The following is an 18,407-nucleotide window of genomic DNA, read 5'->3' as shown; positions in this document are numbered from 1 at the left end:
TTTAAATTTAATCTATCTTTTTAAAATAACAAAAGTGTTGTTTAAATTTTTTTAAGGATAAAAATTTTTTAATTTCTTTCATTTCATCTTTTTAAATACTTAGTATCATAACGATTTCTTTTTTTAAATATATATATCTATATATTTCAGAAGTATAGTCAATTTTGATATTTCGATTGTATTTTCATGATAGAATTGTATCACATTTTGACATAAGATTTTCAACCAACGACTCATGTACAGAATAAATTCAGTTTTACTATAAACAGAAGAATTTTTTTTGATGTGAAAAATAAAATAATAATGACCGTTAAGCTTAGAAAAACAGCACCAACTTTATTTAAATATATTCTTCAAGAAATTTTCTCAAACATTTTCTTCCTTTCCTTTTTTCTCCTCTGCTGCGTGTCCTTCTCTCTTTCTTCACCAGATTCTCGTCATTCCCAGGATTCTCCTTCAGTCTGGACTTCGCAGACAGCGTCCAGCGATCATATGTTCCCAGCGACCCCCAGTGGCTAAACAAGGAACTTGAACTTTTCCTCACAGGAACAACAGTCGTACATCAACATCCTCATAAAATAAATAAATGAGCACGAGTTCTAAATGTCCGATGGAATATCTTCTTTAATCTTAGGTGTTTGGCAACAAAACAAACCTCGGATCGTCTTGTGCTGTGGGAAAAACTGCTGTAAAGGCGCTTTGGATGAGAAGAGTCATGGCATCTTTTGTCGTTATTGATCCGAAAGCCATGGCAGCCGGTTGAAAAAGTTACAAAATCGAAGTCTAGATGTCTGCGGAACTCGAAATGGGATTCTCTCGCGTTTCTTTTGTATTCATAATAGATTTTAGAATCATTTTACTGTAGATCATGTGTGACGGTCGAAAGCATTACTTATGGATAATACTCGGCTTTATAAATGTTGTTTATGCACAAGGTAAGTGGAATGCCTGTAGAATAGGCTTAGGAATGCATTGTTTACATGTTCTCGATAAGAATTTTTTTTCAAGTATTAAGAGCTCTATAGAAATATTGATCAGGTCTGATCTTTTGATATTTTTATATTAATGACTTACTTTGTTTCATGTGTTATATATTATGAATTTTGCTCATTACGTTTCTAACTACGCATTTTAAATGAAGGGCTGTCATTGCAATTTTAGTTTTGAAGAAAAAATGAAATATATGTTGAAAATTTAAAATTATATTGCTGTTGGTGTTCCGATAAATTATAGATGTGAAGAATTTTTTAAATATTTTAAATGAAATTAAATAAAAAATTTTGAATAAGGGTTTAATTTTTAGGAATCAAAATGAGTTAATAGATCAAACTCTCATGTCTACAAATAAAACTTTGAGAAATATTTCAGAATTCAAATCTAATTTTCAAAAAATAATTTGTGCCAAAGTATTTAATGGGAATATTTCAACTAAAATAAAGGTTTTTTTTTAATGTATCTTACGATTTATACATTTTAATTCAATAATTTCAATTTATCAGTAACTCTAAGAATTTTCTTTTTTGAAATGTGAGAATGCAAAATTCTTATTTAAATTAAGTAATCAATTTTATAAAAGTTAGACACAAATCATGAAAAACATTGTAAATTTTGATTTGATGAATAATTAAATAATTGCAAAGCTTTGAATGATATTGAATAGCTGTTCACAAAATCAATTTGAGTTTTCTGAAGAAAATGCTTTAAAAAACTTCAACATTCTTAACAATATACAGTAAAGAAGGAAATATTTATAAAAAAATGTTTTCGATATTTTTTTAATAATTATAAATTTTTGTAATAATACATTAAGATGTTTTCCATACTTTTTTTAATAATTTTAAACTTTTGTAATTATACATTAAGATGAAATGTAAATCTTTATAATCATTATTAAAATCAATATAATTTATTCATCTGAATTTAAATCGGTATTACTATAAATATGTGTTCAGTTTATGGGGAAATAAAATAGTTACTTCATTCAATATTTCAACTAGAAAATGCTATCTTGGAAAATTAACGATTCAAGTTCTGACATTTCTGAAAAAATTATTGAAAATGGATAAATATGAAACTATGAATAATTGAAAAAAGAAGTCCTCGAAAAATAATATTATTTTGAAATTCATCCTTTGGTGAAAGAAAGTAATTGTTATATTTTTTTTTCGAGGAAGAGAGACATCTAAAATTTAAGAAAAAAACCTGCAAGATGTTTAATATTTCTATTACCTAACAAAGGGATATCAAAAAAGATATTTAGATAATATTATTTAATAAAATATATAATCAGAAGAAATATTAAATATATATTTATAAAAATACTGAATCTGTATTTGTACTTAATCTGTAAAAAATATGAAAATTTAGAAATAATTTTCAAGGAAAATATTATAAATACAATCTATCACATGTGAAAAATTCATTTTGAATAAACAGAATAATATCTGTCCATTTATAAATCTTAGGTATTAATAATTATATTCAGTTTAAAAAGGAATTTTTTAAAATTGATTTAAAGCATTGATAAACCACGTGTGAAGATAAGAACCTATAAGAATAAATAGTTGAAGTTTTCTTTCTTCTTCCAAGTAAACAAACTCTCGTTATAATTTATATATTGAAATTACTTTTATCCATGTTTATCAGTTTCAGAAAGGCGTCAAGTTCTTTCCTTTTTTTTTTTCTTTTTTTTTTGTATACACTAGAAAATGAAGGTGTTTTCAATTCATTTCCAATATTCCTTCTCGGCTTATGTGGGAGAAGTGCAATAAGATATATTATTGTAAAGTATGGAAGAAAGTCACGGGAAGATCTCTCCCGCTGGTTCGAGTCCAAATATTTGTTGCATCTTTCTTCTAATACTTCCGGAAAACCTCATTATTTTTATTTAATTGCTATAAATTAATGACCTAAATAAAAAAGTATTAATCAATACTAATTCGTAATTCGATATCTTATTGAAGCTTTCAAGCCTACATTATTCCATTTGTCAACATCCGTTTTTTTCGAACTAATACAAAGCATATAGCGATAGACAGAGAATCAGTATCAGTTGATAGGACTGTTGTTCAACATTACACACACTAAGACATATGCTTTTCAATTATTAATTTTAAGGGTCTTTGCATACTTCTGCAATAGCATACACAGGTACGGTAAAAAACATTGCCTTTTTTTCTTAAAATTGAAAAAAAAATTAATAATGTCAAATTGTTTTAATTAAATTATGCTAATAAGGCCAAAATTTAATGAACACAACCATAATGTACTTTATATTATTCCTATCGCCGACATTCCTTTTTCTTCCCAAAACCTTTAGAAGACGCGCTACCCCTATGCCAGGACGCCGGCATCTGATAAGTGAATGATATAACTACACACATATAAAGAACTGGATACATAAAATCTGGTATACAGATCTAGGAACTATAATTTAGATTCCGTACGAAATTTGAAACGAAATCCACCAAAAGTCCGACTATTGGTCTGTACTTTTTTATGCATATAAGTTCCATAACTTAAACATGCAATGACTTAAATGAATGAAATTTGCTCTGCGATTTTGCAACTACAATTTTAGCTCTATGTCAAATTTATTTTTAGTCTATCGGAAAAAAAGGTTTCGAAAACACACTAGATTTTCTGGCACTTGTGTATTAACCATATATCAGCGACATATCGACAGGAATCATTCTGGATAAATTTAGTAAAAACTTTAGATTCATGTGAAAGACCGATATGTTGTAAAGTATTAACTATATCCTAATCTTTTATAATCAATAGAATTTGAATTTTTTATAAATTTATTTGTTTGTAAATTATATAAATAATATCTCTAATAATTGTACAGGTTTGCTGATATGCCTTTGATAACTTGAATTGGTCAAAGTAATTGAAAAGAAAAAAATTCTTGAAAATCAATTGTTTAAAACAATGAAACTGACTCTGTTCTGAATAGAATCGGATTAAGTTCTCTAAGGACTCTTAGCAATACATCTTCGGAGATACCTTTTTTATTCTTTAACTTCCTGTACCAGATTTTTTTATAGATCATAATAATTTATGTAAGTATTCCTGTATAAAAAATTCTAACTATATAGCAGCTTATTCAATTACGGGGTCCTTTCAAGAGAGTTAGATAAGATTTCTCATATAAAAAAATTTAAAATAATTTAGTATTAATTAAATTGAATTATTCTTTCAAGTAAAACAAGCAAACGAAACTTTTAAGCACAATCTAATTAATATTCAACTATAGAATCGGGCATTAAAAAATATTAAGAAATACATTGCACAAAGTTTTTAAACAAAATGATATAAAATTTGTAAAGGAACATTAGGAGTTTTAGAACAAGAATTATTTCTTATTTTTAGCATTTAATTTAATTAATAGCATGTTCCATATAAATTAAATGAAAGAATAAAATTGATGTAATCAGAAAGTATCACTCAAGAGAATATATTGAAATTTCGGTGCCTTTGGAGAATGCCTACCTTTACTTAACTGTTAATCCGGCCCTGGTTCTGAAGACAGCTTGAATTACAGAAGTATGGTTAGAATGACTATCACTTAGAATCCTAATTTCTATCTTGAAAAGTGTTTATGTTTTTATCATTTATTATAAGGTTGCCCAAATGAAAAGTGGACAAGTTGAATGAAAAGAATACCATTTTTGGAAATCAAAAGAAATTGTCATGGGTATAGTAACACGTGTCCCATCGCTTAGGTAGCAGGTTTATGCCTTTGTTGTTGAAAGATGGTGGTTGATTCTGGAGGAAATCCTGCTAAGTTTCCTTCACTTTGTCGTCCAAATGGAAATGTGTTCCCTGTAATGCTCTCTTAAGTGGCCTAAAGATGTGGAAATCACAGGGTGACAAATCCAGACTGTACGGCGGGTGTTCCAATACTTCCCAATGGAAATTTTTTTAAGGTGTCTGGGTTTCAAGGGGTACGTGTGGGTGGGCATTGTCATGGATAAGGATCACTTGTTGTGTGAGATGGCCTGGCTGTTTACTTTTGATTGCTTTCCGTAGTTTCGTCAAAGTATTGCAGTATTATATTGAATTGATAGTGTTCGTTTGAAGTAGGAAATCAATCAAGAATGGTCCATGGCAGTCGAAGAATCAGAAACCGTAATATCGTGAGTTGTTCCTATCTGGACACATCCAGGTATAGCACCACTTTACTTTCGATCGATTTCCTCTGCCAAGAAAAGTTTTCACAGCTGAACTCCACATGTAGTCCCACCACGTACTGTCCTTTATATCCTTGTTCGGTGACGTATAACTGCAGTTATTCTGATACAAACGCAAGTGTCCACTTTTCATTTGGGAAATCCTTATATTATTATCTGGTATAATAATTCTCTCAATATTAAACATTTGAATGCCTCTTTATATTTTAGAATTCATTTTTCTTTTCAGTTCCACCGAAATTGGCTCCACTTCCACGAGACTTGGAATTCAAGAGAGGAGAACGTTTTCAACTGGTGTGTTCATGCAGGGAGGGCGAGCCTCCGCTCACCTTCAGCTGGGTCCGGGATGGACAGACTCTTATAGAGAGCATGGAAGTGTCTGTCAGACGATTTGATGAGTTCTCTTCCTCCATTACTATATCAGCTCTCAGGGAAGACCATGCTGGAAATTACACGTGCATCGTCTCCAATCAGGGTGGTAGTGACAGTTCAACAGTGAAACTGAAAGTTTTAGGTATGTTAAACATTTTAAACTGCCTGAAAGATATTAAGAATATAGAAAGAAAGCATTGATGGTTAATGTTAGATGAATATGGTGTGGTTCTCGTTGCAATAAAAGTTTAAAAATAATGGACCGAAACAAATTTTTAATCTAAATAATGTTATATAGTTAGAATTCTGAGTTAATGCCTGGATTATATTTATTTTTAAGCGATAAAATTAGAATGTTTATGAAAACTGAAAGCTGGTACATGCATTGAAAAATATTCATCCTAAATGTAAACTTACTCATTCTTGCACAATCAATGTGAGAAATGAAAATTTTTCCTCAAAGAATATCTCTGGTATATAAATTCCATTTCATTAAAATATTTTCAGAGAGTTAAATACATATTTTAGCATATATTTTCCCTATCGGTAGAATATTTTTAGTGAAGTGGAATCAGAGATTAACTTTGATCTCCGTTCAGCGTTTTTTATTCTATAACCTACAATGTTTTATCACCTCTGCTGGAAGTGTCAATAACCCTTTTCTTCATCTCTCATTCAAATTATTTCCTTTATTTATCTCATTTATGGTGACATTAATAAACCACTTATGTACTTAGAAATACAAATGCATGATGATGGCTCTAATCTTGGTGCTGTAAGTTCAAACGTATGAACTAAAAAGTTCAACTGTGAGAAAACCAATGTATAGTTTCTTTTGATTTCAGTTACATTAAATACCTATTATTAATTGATGTAGAAAATCTGATACAGCTCATGCATATAAGAATTGGTTGCCTTCCTAAAAAGCATTTAAGTGAAATTGAGCCACATTTGTGTTCATTTATGGAAACAATCTAAAAAGATTCCAGTTTCAAATCCGACTGCAGCGAGTATTTTACTGCTAAAACGAAAAATGGTCTAATATATATTTTTTAAAATAAAAAGCTCCTGATACTTTTATGCAAGTTATAAAAGCGTACATAAAAATGCTGAGTGAAGTATAAAACTTAATTTATTTTAAAATTGTTTTGAAATTAAATTGATTTTTCTTGTAATTTAAATTTTATATAACTTTAATATCTTAAATGATTATGCATTCCTACCACAAAAAGTAATGATATACACTTAAAGCGCATATGAGTAATAAAAATTTGCTGAAATCTGGTCTTTATATAACGAACATATGGACAAAAACTTAATTTAGAATCATTGCAATAAAGTTATTTTTTACAAATGAATTTTTATAGTTCAAGACAGGAACATTGAATTTACAAGAAAAAGGAATCATTATCAAAAATTGTACTATTTTTTATTTTGTACTTTCTGTAGTTCCTCCAACGTGGTTGCGTCAACCTTACGATATGTCTGTGTTGTCTGGAGCCAGAGTCACACTGAATTGCGAGACTGCTGGGACACCAAAACCAACGGTGACATGGAGGAGAAGCAAAGGTACACAATTCTATTATATAACATCCATATAAACATTTTAGAGAAATTATCTGTAAAACTCAGATATCAGCATGGACCAAATAAACAAGGCTTAAGTTTATGGGGACCTCAAAAAAAGCAAAGGTATTCAATTCCATTATATGACATCAATATAACCCTTTCGGAGCAAAGATGTGAAACTCAGATATCAGCATGGGCCAAATAAACAAGGTCTAAATTTATGGTGACCTCAAAAAAAGGAAGAAAAGGTACTTAATTCCATTATGTAACATCAATATAAACATTTTAAAGCAAGGATGGGGAGCTCAGATATCAGCATAGAACAAATAAACGAGGTCTAAGGCAACCACAAAAAAAGGTACTCAATTTCGTTATATAACATCAATATAAACATTTTAGAGCAAGGATGTGAAACTCAGATATCAGCATAGGCCAAATAAACAAGACAACAAGGCCATAACAAGTTTATGGGGACCACAAGAAAAGAAAGTAGATGTTTGGATCTGATAGCAGTTTTCTAATTTATTTAAGGAAACAGAGAACTATCAATGGCGATTTTATCAAACCAGATAAATTTTAAATAAGTCTCAAAGCATATTCTGTATTTATTACTATCGCACTTAATACTTCTTGATGACGAATATATTGAGTTTTGGATACTTCACAGAGTTTATCTAGTTTTTTTTTATTATTGAAATGGTATCAAATCTTTATTTTGTTTCCGATTATTTGATGAACTACACAGGTTCTTCTCGAGGTCTAAGTGTTTGACATCCTTGTTGTAGTGGTAATTTCTGTGAGTATCTGTTTAGAGTAACACGTTAGTATGGCTAATTAAGCTTGTGATTTTAAATGGATGTAATTAAACAATTAGAAAACAACATGCATTTCAATATGCAATTAGTTTCGTAAAGCAATTCAGAAAAATTCAAATCCTGCTTTGTTCTGAAGTTATTTATTGTCTGATGCCAAGACAGTGAAATCTGTTCAATTTATCTAGAGAAATTATTTACATGTGAGTGCAATTTAAAATAGAGAACCTCAAATCCTCTATTGGATTATTAAAATTTTATGGAAGTTGATTCATAAATGTATAACTAGACTCTGTTTCATTTTCATCCAATCAGTGTTATTCTTTTCCAATAAATATAGGGTTTTTCAACGCAAGCGCACGCAGTACCAAATAACTATAATTTTCTTGTGAATAACGTTAAGAAAAGTTTTTAGCACTAATTTTAAAAAAAATTAATTAGTAGTTTAAACTTTGATTACTTATAAAAACATTTTATTATGTAAATCTGTTTTAGATTACGTTTTGTTACTTTACGCTATAAAGTGTGTACTTGCATGTATAACTCCCTGACTTTTCTACACCATACTGCAATATACAAACAATTGTTCATTTTATCAGCAAGTGAAGTATTCTCTATGATTATCTTCTGTTCGCTCATTTTGCAAGTAAAAGATGCGTTAAAGCTGAGATTAAGACATGTCCTATAAAAAAAATACAAGATGTAATTTCAGAAGATTTAAATAGTCACAAGTAGGGTATTCATATGCTATTTAAATCATATCAATAGTTCCGAACATTTTTATGATGTCTGACATAAAATAGTTTATCTCTTGGATGTTGTTCTTATTGAAAGGAAGTTACCTTGGGTAATTAAAACGCACGCAAACAAAACTTTAAGCTTCTTTTTGCACCATTTTGTGTTCAGTTTTGTCTTCAATTCCTATAGTTGTTTACTAAGAAAATTATAAATATTTGTAATCAGTGCAGTTGTGTTGACTAGCCATGTGTAAGCAGAATAGAATTTAGCAACAGAAATACCAGTAATTTTATCGCAAACCATCCTATTCTATTACCCATTTGGTATATCCCTTGTGGGGGGGGGACCTCGAAATGAGGATGAGATGCTTCCGGCATGGTGGTTGGATCTCACTACCCTGGAGGGTACACAAATAGGTGGGGGATCTGACTCCTCCCATCGATGACGGGACGTACTTCCTTCGGGGAGGGTTGTGCTGTGGCCGGTGATGGCCCTTAGGACTCAACCACAGTTTCCACCAGTGTTGCTGTTGCGTCGGTCCGGTCATTCAGCCTTATGGTTTAAATCCGTGTGCCTTCGTGGCGGGTCACAGAGTCAGTTGGTTGACTACCCCATTGGTATTTTAGAAATTATGTCTCACAAGTAATTGCTAATTCAAATGCATCTTCCAAACTCAAGAGAATTTTTCACAAATACTTTTACCTCTATATCAAAAAATATTATGATTCCAACTTTTTAAATAACACAAATTAGCGATGTTTTTATTAAATAATGGTTAATAAGTTGAAATAATTTCTAGTAGTACCTACCATAGCAAAAACTAAAAGTTTTAGAGAAAATATTTTAAGTATTAAATATAGTGTTCTTCAGATAATATAAGCAATTACAATTTTATGTTTGATATGCAAGTTATAATTTATTATAAGTAAGTAGCCCATGATTGTATTTATAATTATGATCACTTATAATAAGTCGACTTAAAATTATTATCAACGATAAGTAAACTAAAGTTGTTCTAATTTGAAAATTTATATTCAATATTAGAGCCTTTTCTACCACTTGTTTACCGAGCTAAATTAATATTGCTTTATATGGCTTGTTTATTTTCTAAAGAAGCTTATTTCTTTTTATTTCCTTCTTTATTACACTAAGAATTAATAGATTTTTAATCAATGGTAATGATCAACACAAGGAATATGTATTTGTTTTTAAAACCCAATTAAGGACGCATCTGGTGTAAGATAAATAGGAGCATTGATATGATAATTAAATTGAGTGTTCTGAAAATGTGTGGCGCCGTTTCAGGATACAGGCCTTGTTGATGCTTTATGCCAAGCGTGAGTGATCACGAGAGGCGTTTATCACTTCTTGGTTCAATTATTATCAGATGTTACGAAATGATGATCAAATGGGTTCCAAACACTAACAACAGAAATATACTTTTCAGTCACTCAATGAACCGTAGAAAAATGAGAATAAGATCATAAAATTATCTAATTCAAACGACTGTAAATAAGACAGTTTTTAGAAAATAAAAAGGTGAATAAAATAGGCTGGAAAATGATCATTAAAGGAAAGTTTGTTTTGATAAATCTGTCAGTAATTAAAGACCAATCACAAATAGAAATCCAGTTCATTTTTTCTTGTTAATTATGCAGTTTCTACATTGCACTAAATCTGTTTCATACTCTTTTATTAAAGATTTCACATTTAACAAATTTAAAAGGTGTCTTTTAAATTAATTGATATTCTGTACTGATTTTAAATTTTTAAAAATGTCTCTAGGCAAGTTGGAAGGCAAAGATAGATTCCTTTACATCTGAGTTACTATTTGGCAACATAAATTGTTGATGTTAAAAACAATCAAAATTAGGACTTCAAAAATCAATTTTCAGCTCCTAACTTTTAAGATATTGCACTGTAGAAAAACTTTAAATACAGCAGATGTTCTTCTAATGAGGTGCTAATTTGGCTGATTAGATTTATTTTTCTATCTTCAGTATGAAGAAAGTTGCAGGGAAATAAAAATTTCCACCCCCTTTGAGCTGGTGGCCCATTTACGAACATATCTGAGATTTTTTACATTTCTTATAACATATTCCAAACCAGTTAAAATCCAAACAAAATTACTGCTACGAATCTGCGATGCGGCTTTCCAGCATAGTTGGTTCCATGGGAGGTTCCAGAGCTTGACGACAAATTTGGCGCCAAAATAGGTTATACCCTAAACATCGAGAATTTTCTCGATCCGTCCAGTAGGAACGGAGATACGCCTCGAACGTTCCTGATTGGTTGAAAGGCTTCTAGCCCCGCCTCCTGAGACCTATAAAAGGAAGCACCCGCAGCTGCCGGGCAGTGGTGAGTGGAGTGGTGAACCAGTGGTGAATTGAGTAGTCGGAAGCGACAGAAAGAGTGGTCGTGGACCAGTGGAGTCTTCGTAGTTGTGAACCGACGTTGAATTGAGTTGCGAACCAGTGGAGTCGAAGAGTAGTCGGAACCGACGATAAGGAACTGGCCTTCCTGAGATAAGCGGCGCAGCGACGGAGTGAAGCTAGTGCTGAACTAAGCTGTGTGCTACTGTCTGTAGTAGAGTTTTGTATGCTGTTGTATGCTGCACGCCTCGGCTGAAGATAATCGTCTTCTGTGCTGTATATAGTTGTCGTCTTTGTGCTGTCCTGTGTGTCTTCGTGTAAATAAACGTCGTTGTTTTATTTTCTACTGCCGCCTGGTGATTGAGCGTTCTTCACACCATATAACCCCCACCATATATATATATATGTGTATATATATATATATATATATATATATATATATATATATATATATATATATATATATATATATATATATATATATATATATATATATATATATATATATATATATATATATAAGTAACCAATCCTAAGTAAGAAAACGTTTGAAAACGAAACTAAAATGAAAACGAAACAAAAACAGTTTCGAAATCGCTTTACTTTGTTGTGGTTAATTTCTTCTAATTTGTTGTTTTATATTTTCTTTCTGTTAAAATGGTATATCTCTTGAGCATAATTTCAGGGGATTTTCGGGTCACGAGGAATCATTATTAGACAATGTCTGTATTTCCTCACAGAAAAAATCCCTTTCTTTGAATCCCTGCCTGAGGGTGACCCTTGAAAAAGTCTTCAGGCCGGATTCTTTTTTATTTTTTATAATTTTTTTGGTTTAATTTTTATTTGATTTTTTGTTTTTCCTATTAATTTGATTCTAATACTTTTGTATATATATATATATATATATATATATATATATACACACACACACACTTTTGATAATAAGTGTGGGACCATGATTGGTGAACAAAGGAAGCAGTTTTCCCGGAGTCTTGTGTTCAGAAACATTGCATTAGGTAATCTTTCAATACGAATTTACCTAATAATCGGGTAGAAGTATTTTTTTATTAATTGTTTGTAATTCTCCCCTCCCCCCAAAATTACCAATTCCACTCTGGAAAATTCGGATTATATTTGAAAAGGAAATTTTCAAAAATGTTTCTGTCGATATTTTATGTGCTTCTTCTCAAAAATGAGCTTACACCATGTTAAATTATATTTGTTTAGTTAAAAGGGATTAAACTGCTTTTCGAGCCTGAAGCTTCAACAAGTTTTATCTTTAAAAGACCTAATCTTTCATAAATGCATCTTTTTTTTTTTTTTTTTTTTTTTTTTGAAAATCTTGCATTACCCAGGATTTTTTTTGTTGAAATTCTTTATTTTAGCTCTATTTTTTTTCGAAACTAAAAAAAAGATAAAACATTCTTAAGAAGAGAGAATAATTTCAAAATAAATGCAGAGAAAAACTGATATTTTGGAAATAAAAATAACGACAAAGCTTAAAAGGGTCTTTCAATAATATCGTAACTATTTCTTTAGATTCATTAACTTAAATAACTGTAGTTGTTTTTTTAAATCTGCTTTCATCGCTATTATATCAAGTTGGTAAATTTTATATATGGCTATTTGTTATTTTATTACAGTAAGATTCTGTTTGTCGATATACAGATGAAAGTGACAGAATTAAAAGAGTGAGTGAGTTTTATCCTAGAGCAAGATCCATTTTCTGGAGTGAATTAAAAGAAAAAAGGAAAATTAATTCATTTTTTATTTTTATTTTCTTGTATACGAAGTGTAATCTTCAAATAAATTGAAATACAAGATTTCTATTAATTTCCACGCTTTAGACATCTTTACGTTTGTAAAACATATTTTTGGCATTAAGCCTGTCTGTGAACACAATAATTCAAAATCATTCAAATCCATAAGGATGAAATTTGGTATATGAACTTAACTCCAAATGTGCAGGGTTTTATGAAATTTTGGACGAAATCCATTCAAATGAAGTTTGACTGTCGGAATACAAGTGAACTCGGTAATTACAACACACAAAAAGGCAAATAGATAAAATTTGACATTCAGGTTTAGCATCTAAAATGTATATTCTCATCACATTTTGGAATAAAACTATCAAACCATTGATCATTTGTCGGTCTGTACTTTGTCATATAAGTAAACTCAAGTAATTAAATCAATAAAATTCTGTATGTGATTTTGGTGCTATAACAATAGTTTTGTATTCAATCTATCGAAAAAAAGGCATCCAAAATATATATTTACATGCTAGATTCAGTAAAAAGGCTAGATTCAGTTCTAAATTGATTATTGATCGCCAGTGCCACGCAAGGCATTCGCGGCCTTCCTCAAGGTACAAAATTTTATACAGGGGGAGGGAGATAAGATGTATTGGAGAGAATGAAAGAAAGTTTGAGGAAGATCACTCCCGCGGGTTTTAAATTGTTATTGAGCAATAGGAAGAATCTCGCATATCATTATATATGCAATATATATATATATTGCTCATATATCCATATGCACAATTTCTTCTGTCACCGCGATGACAGTTTAAAATAATAATACATTATTCTTCTGAGGCGGTCATTTCTAGCAGTATATTAATGGAATACTATTAATCAAGTGTTTTTGTATGTACTTCAATTTTAGAAAACCGAATGATGTTGTAAAACCTGAAATTATATCATCAAAATGTTTATGATAAGAAAAAAAAACTTTACCATTTTTCTCTTATTTGTAATTTTTTTTATATTGTAAGTGAATTTGGCTTTAGAATGCATTACCTATACAGCAGTATTGAAAGCAATCACGAGGTTCTATTGCAGGAATCTGCGTTTCAGTTTCCCGTCTTCACTTTCAGTATAACCCTTTTAGCTAAATAACCCATGAAAATTAATAAATAAATTCAGTTGGTCTTCATTTGTAATATTGAGGGTTATTTTGACTAAGAGGACTAATTTTAGTGAACCAAGCTTTGAAGGGGTTCTATATTTAAGAAATAAAAGATTACCAGTTATGGCACAATAATCGAAGATTTCATTTGATTTGTTCTTTAAAGTTTTCTCATTTATATCCCATTCGCTTCATGGATGAGGGTACTCAGTTTCAGTTTTTCACGTATTGGGAAAATTTCAAGAATTTTGGAAAAATCCAAAGATAAAAGTATTGCTAAATTTGAGGAGAAAAAAGAGCCCTCGAATTCCCAACTGCCGGAAGTTTTTTTAATAGTTTGATTTATCTAAGGGATATAAATCCTCATCCATACAGCTGCATTATTATAAAGTATGCAGCTTAAAAATAACATCATTTTGTATTTGCAACAGGGTTCAACCTGCAGCACATGGAGACTTTAACAGCCACTCAATGGAGGACTGGAGAAGATGGCAGCTTGACCACCTCTGCGGTCAAAAAGGAAGACGAAGGATTCTACTCGTGTGAAGTCGCCAATGGAGTTGGGGAAGGACTCAGGAAAACTGTTCGAATAGAAGTTCAAGGTACTATGATGAGAATATTTAGGGATTTCCGTTTTATGCTAATATTATTTCGTGACACGAATTTTGGATAAATAATTTTATTCTAATAGACAAATTTTGTGTTTATAATTTTATTCACTATTTTGATACCAATTTTGTATTAATAATTTTAGTCACTATTTTACGGTACCAATTTAGTATTAATAATTTTATTTATTCTTTTAAGACATCTATTTTGTATTAATAATTTTATTCACTATTTTAAAATACCAATTTTGTATTAGTAATTTTATTCACTATTTTAAGATACCAGTTTTGTATTAGAAATTTTATTCACTATTTTAAGATACCAATTTTTTATTAATACTTTTATTCACTATTTTAAGATACCAATTTTGCATTAATAATTTTATTCAAACGTATTCAAAATTTTAACATTTGAATTTGAAAATATTTTTCTTAGGGTGTTTTTTTTTGTTTTTGTGTGTGTGTGTGTGTGTATGTGTATGTGTGTGTGTGTGTGTGTGTGTGTGTGTGTCTGTGTGTGTGTGTGTGTGTGTGTGTGTGTGTGTGTGTGTGTGTGTGTGTTATGAAATTCGTCTGCATGTCTATGTAATAAGGTGTTTTTTATGATTTTTATGATTTGAATGCTTATAGCAAGAATGATTTGACATTTAAAGCAAGAAGGATTTGAATGCTTTATAGTTTTTTATTAGTTTGTTTAAAAATAAGTTAACATTAAAATTCATTTTTTTACACATCAAGTATTGAAACCAACTCTCGTTGATTAAATGTTTAGTTTTTTTTTTATAGTGGTTTATTTATTGCTTAAAAGTTGATTATACAGATATTAAACTACAACCAGTAAAAGATATCGAGTTTTGAAAGCTTTAAAATGCTAGAAAATATGGTGGTGGTGGGAACATGTATTTCCCTGTGATACTTTTAGATCTTAATAAGACCCTGCTTTTACATGTGAAGGGGAGGGGGGCGTTGCAGAATTACGCAGGAGTGTAGCTATTCGATATACAGACTTGTATAATTTAGAAATGATTTTTTTTTCAGAGAAAATTCAATCACCATTTTAGAGATGATATATTATAATGGGATTTATTATTTTTCAGTCCCTCCTAGCGTGTCAGTATCGGAAGCGGAGAGAACGGTAAGGAAAGGCGATTCAATCACTTTGCGCTGCGACGTCTCCGGTGATATACCTTTGACAATCAACTGGGCGAAAGCCAACAGGAATTTACCTCTTATCAGCGAAGACAGGTGAGAACTCTAAAGGGTTGAGCCTATATTATTATTCAAAAACGTCAATCAATCGCAATATCTTTCAGATGAAAACGAATCAAATGAACTTTATGATAAATTTAAAAAAAAAAATCTTTAACCTTTTTTTGCATGGTTTTTCCCTTTTTTTGTGAAATAAATCAGGATGCTATAATTTATGTTCTAGATTAAAGGAAAAATATTTAAAAAAATAGTAGTATAAATATATAATGTAAAATAATTAAAATAACAGAAAAACAGTATGATGGAAAAACTCATCATCATGCAAATTTACATGTTAAGTTCAGTACAAAATTTTCCTTCCTTCTAAATTTCTCCACTCATTATCGCTTTTATTATCAAAAAAATCTCAGATTAGTTATAAAAAATATTCAAAAAATCGTACATTTCTTCCAACCACAACAAACACGTCAATGACAAGTTCAAACCCGCTATAATAATTGTGACATGTTCTTTTTTTTTTTTTTTTTTTTTTTCTTTTTTTTTGACAGCTACGTTCTTTATTATGCAATAGTCGTAAAAAAGATTGCCAGCAACAACCAATTTACAGTACACCTGTATTTGAGTACAATTTTTTTGTTCACTAAATGTTGTGATGGAAATTTCCATCATCATGTAAAGATGGGTTAAAATTTTGTTTTCTCTTTCTAACGTGAAAACAGGTATCTTACATTTCACTTTCACTATATTTTTCAATTCATGCAATGATAATATTTCCTTAAGTCAAGTAAAGTTAAATTTCATTAAGTACATTAGTTTTATTCCGTTTATTACTACTAATATTTTTAAATTAATGGCAGATGTTTTATTTTGGTACAGAATAAAAATTCAGGAAGATTCAACTATTGAAAACTCCAGTTCATCTGTAATTATTCGCAACACCGCAGCTGAAGATACCGGTCTTTACATTTGTACAGCAAGAAACACATATGGGCAAAGTCAAGCTACTATCAGATTGAAGATAGTTGGTGAGTTGAACATTTTCTTAAACTTTATTAAAAAAGAACTATTTCTGAGTTAATCATTATCGACACTTATAAAGATATAATTTTCCTAGTTATTTTTCAAATATAATATTATTTTAAAACTTGAAAAAAAATCTTTGATGTTGTGGTGAATAGCATATAAGCCAGTTAACAACTACGCTACACGAGCATATGCTTTTGTATCCTGGTTATGTTACTGGACTGCGAACCACAAGGTCCCAGGTTCTATCCCCACTCATACCAATCCCCTAAATTGGTGACCTCGGACGATGAACCTTCAACCTTCGTACAGCTGTTGTGGCGCCATCAACCCGCAACCAAAGTCGCCAGTTTCACTTGACGCAGCAACCCAAAGTCGTCACACTCACGTGACGCAGCATCAGAAACTCCTCACCCACACATGCTCGCCATAACGCTTGGCTCTACTCAACTGGGTACAGGCCCATTAGACAACAGCTAAATACATCCCCACTCAACAGTCATATCATTCGTCTCACCTCCGACTCACTGGAGGAAGAGTCTGTGGTGAATAGTATATAAACCAGTTAACAACTACGCTACACGAGCATATGCTTTTGTATCCTGGTTATGTTACTGGACTGCGAACCACAAAGTCCCAGGTTCTATCCTCGCTCCTACCAATTCGCCAAAATGTATTTAAATATTGTAACTTCATTAGAGTAAACTGCCGAATTACATATTAAAGTAAGTGGAGTAAAATTATTTTGCAAAATTAAGAATAAGTGTTTAGCATGAAGTAAATATTAATTTTTTGTTTAAAAATTGAATGTTTTTATATGTTTTCCAGAACAACCTAGCACACCTTTGAATTTTCAAGTCGCTGAAATATGGTGCAAAAGTGTTCGATTGAAATGGAAGCAACCTTATAATGGAAACAGTCCACTCAAACATTACATCATTCGTTACAAAAGAAAGGACTGTAAGTACATTTTTGACAGTTCATTAGCGATTAAATTATAATTTCGTAATTTGTTGTTTCAAAACTTGCTTTTTATGTGAGAGGTTGTGATTTTTAGGTGATACTCTTACTTTCAGATATATCATATATTAAAATTATTGAAAGTAATAAAATTTCCGTTACACTTCGACTGCCGCATTACGCACCTGTGCTTTACAGATTATATGTAATTGTACAAAGCCATCTATCTTATTAGATGACCTCCTTCCTTCCTATAGTTAAAAGATAGCAAACAAGGGGTCATCTAATTAGATAGATGATTCAAATATTATGTGTTGTTTCTAATGGCACTTGCCATGGAGAAGCTCGCCGACGAAGTCAGCGATTTTAAGCCAAAGGAGCGTCTCTTGTTTTAGTAGCGCCAACTAGGGCCAAGAGTACGTCTTAGCTACTAAAGCATCACATTCTCTTGCACAACTCCTTTTTACAGGTGGGCACATTCACACTTCTCACAGACAGAACATTTGAAGAAAAACCATGCCCGAACGGGACTCGAACACAGGACGCCCAGACCACGGGGAGGACGAGCTACCCTTATGCCAGGACGCCGGCATATTAGGTGTCATCCATGGCAGAGAACACGTTAAATTGTGTTGTGCATAT

At 31.0% G+C, this 18,407-nt stretch overlaps 1 protein-coding gene across 2 annotated transcripts in view; it reads left to right on the top strand.

Moving 5' to 3' along the window:
- Positions 1 to 529: 529 nt before the first annotated feature.
- Positions 530 to 18,407, top strand: part of LOC129965761 (cell adhesion molecule Dscam2-like) — a 33,576-nt gene continuing 15,698 nt past the window's right edge. For both annotated transcript variants that reach the window (XM_056079931.1, XM_056079923.1), the window contains exons 1-7: positions 530 to 935; positions 5,425 to 5,709; positions 7,017 to 7,136; positions 14,397 to 14,567; positions 15,671 to 15,818; positions 16,659 to 16,807; positions 17,634 to 17,765. In XM_056079931.1, the coding sequence (XP_055935906.1) occupies positions 869 to 935; positions 5,425 to 5,709; positions 7,017 to 7,136; positions 14,397 to 14,567; positions 15,671 to 15,818; positions 16,659 to 16,807; positions 17,634 to 17,765 (1,072 nt within the window). In that variant the 5' untranslated portion in view covers positions 530 to 868. The remainder of the gene's footprint in view (positions 936 to 5,424; positions 5,710 to 7,016; positions 7,137 to 14,396; positions 14,568 to 15,670; positions 15,819 to 16,658; positions 16,808 to 17,633; positions 17,766 to 18,407) is intronic.

Source organism: Argiope bruennichi, chromosome 1 (assembly GCF_947563725.1).
Source record: "Argiope bruennichi chromosome 1, qqArgBrue1.1, whole genome shotgun sequence".
Classification (NCBI taxonomy): domain Eukaryota; kingdom Metazoa; phylum Arthropoda; class Arachnida; order Araneae; family Araneidae; genus Argiope; species Argiope bruennichi.
This window is presented reverse-complemented; position numbering and strand designations above follow the sequence as displayed.